Genomic DNA, 610 nt, shown 5'->3' with positions numbered 1-610 from the left:
GCTGTCCCCTGGTGCTGCTGCTCCTGCTCCTGCTCCTGCTCCTGATCCTGATCCTGCTGCTGCTGCTCCTGATCCTGATCCTGCTGCTCCTGATCCTGATCTTGCTCCTGCTGCTGCTGATCCTGCTCCTGATCCTGCTGCTCCTGCTGCTCCTGATCCTGATCCCGATCCTGATCCTGATCCTGCTCCTGCTGCTCCTGCTGCTCCTGTTCTTTCTGCTGCTCCTGTTCCTGCTCCTGTTCCTTCTCCTGTTCCTGCTCCTGTTCCTGCTGCTGTTCCTTCTCCTGTTCCTTCTCCTGTTCCTGCTCCTGTTCCTGCTCCTGTTCCTGCTCCTGTTCCCTCTCCTGTTCCTGCTCCTGTTCCTGCTCCTGCTCCTGCTGCTGTTCCTGCTCCTGTTCCTGCTCCTGCTGCTGCCTTTCTGCAGGCGCAGCAGCTTCCCTCTCCTGCTGCTGCTTTGCTGCGGGCTCAGCTCTCTCCGGACCTCCGTAAGCTCCGGCAGAAATGCGCCAGGACTAAGCGGGACCTCCTGGCGCTCAGAGTTGGGGGGAAGGAGATGCACGAGCTGAAGCACAAATGCGACTGGAAGGTACCTCCCGCTCTCCCGCATCCC

At 60.2% G+C, this 610-nt stretch overlaps 1 protein-coding gene across 1 annotated transcript in view; it reads left to right on the top strand.

Moving 5' to 3' along the window:
• ARHGEF10L (Rho guanine nucleotide exchange factor 10 like) overlaps positions 1-610 on the top strand; it is a 31,134-nt gene that overhangs the window by 6,249 nt on the left and 24,275 nt on the right. The window contains exon 7 of the mRNA XM_017732686.1: positions 470-586. Coding sequence (XP_017588175.1) covers positions 554-586 — 33 coding nt within the window. The 5' untranslated portion in view covers positions 470-553. The remainder of the gene's footprint in view (positions 1-469; positions 587-610) is intronic.

The sequence above is a fragment of the Corvus brachyrhynchos genome, unplaced genomic scaffold (assembly GCF_000691975.1).
Source record: "Corvus brachyrhynchos isolate BGI_N302 unplaced genomic scaffold, ASM69197v1 scaffold215, whole genome shotgun sequence".
Classification (NCBI taxonomy): Eukaryota; Metazoa; Chordata; class Aves; order Passeriformes; family Corvidae; genus Corvus; species Corvus brachyrhynchos.
Note: the sequence above shows the minus strand (reverse complement) of the source record. Positions and strands in the feature narration are given on the sequence as shown.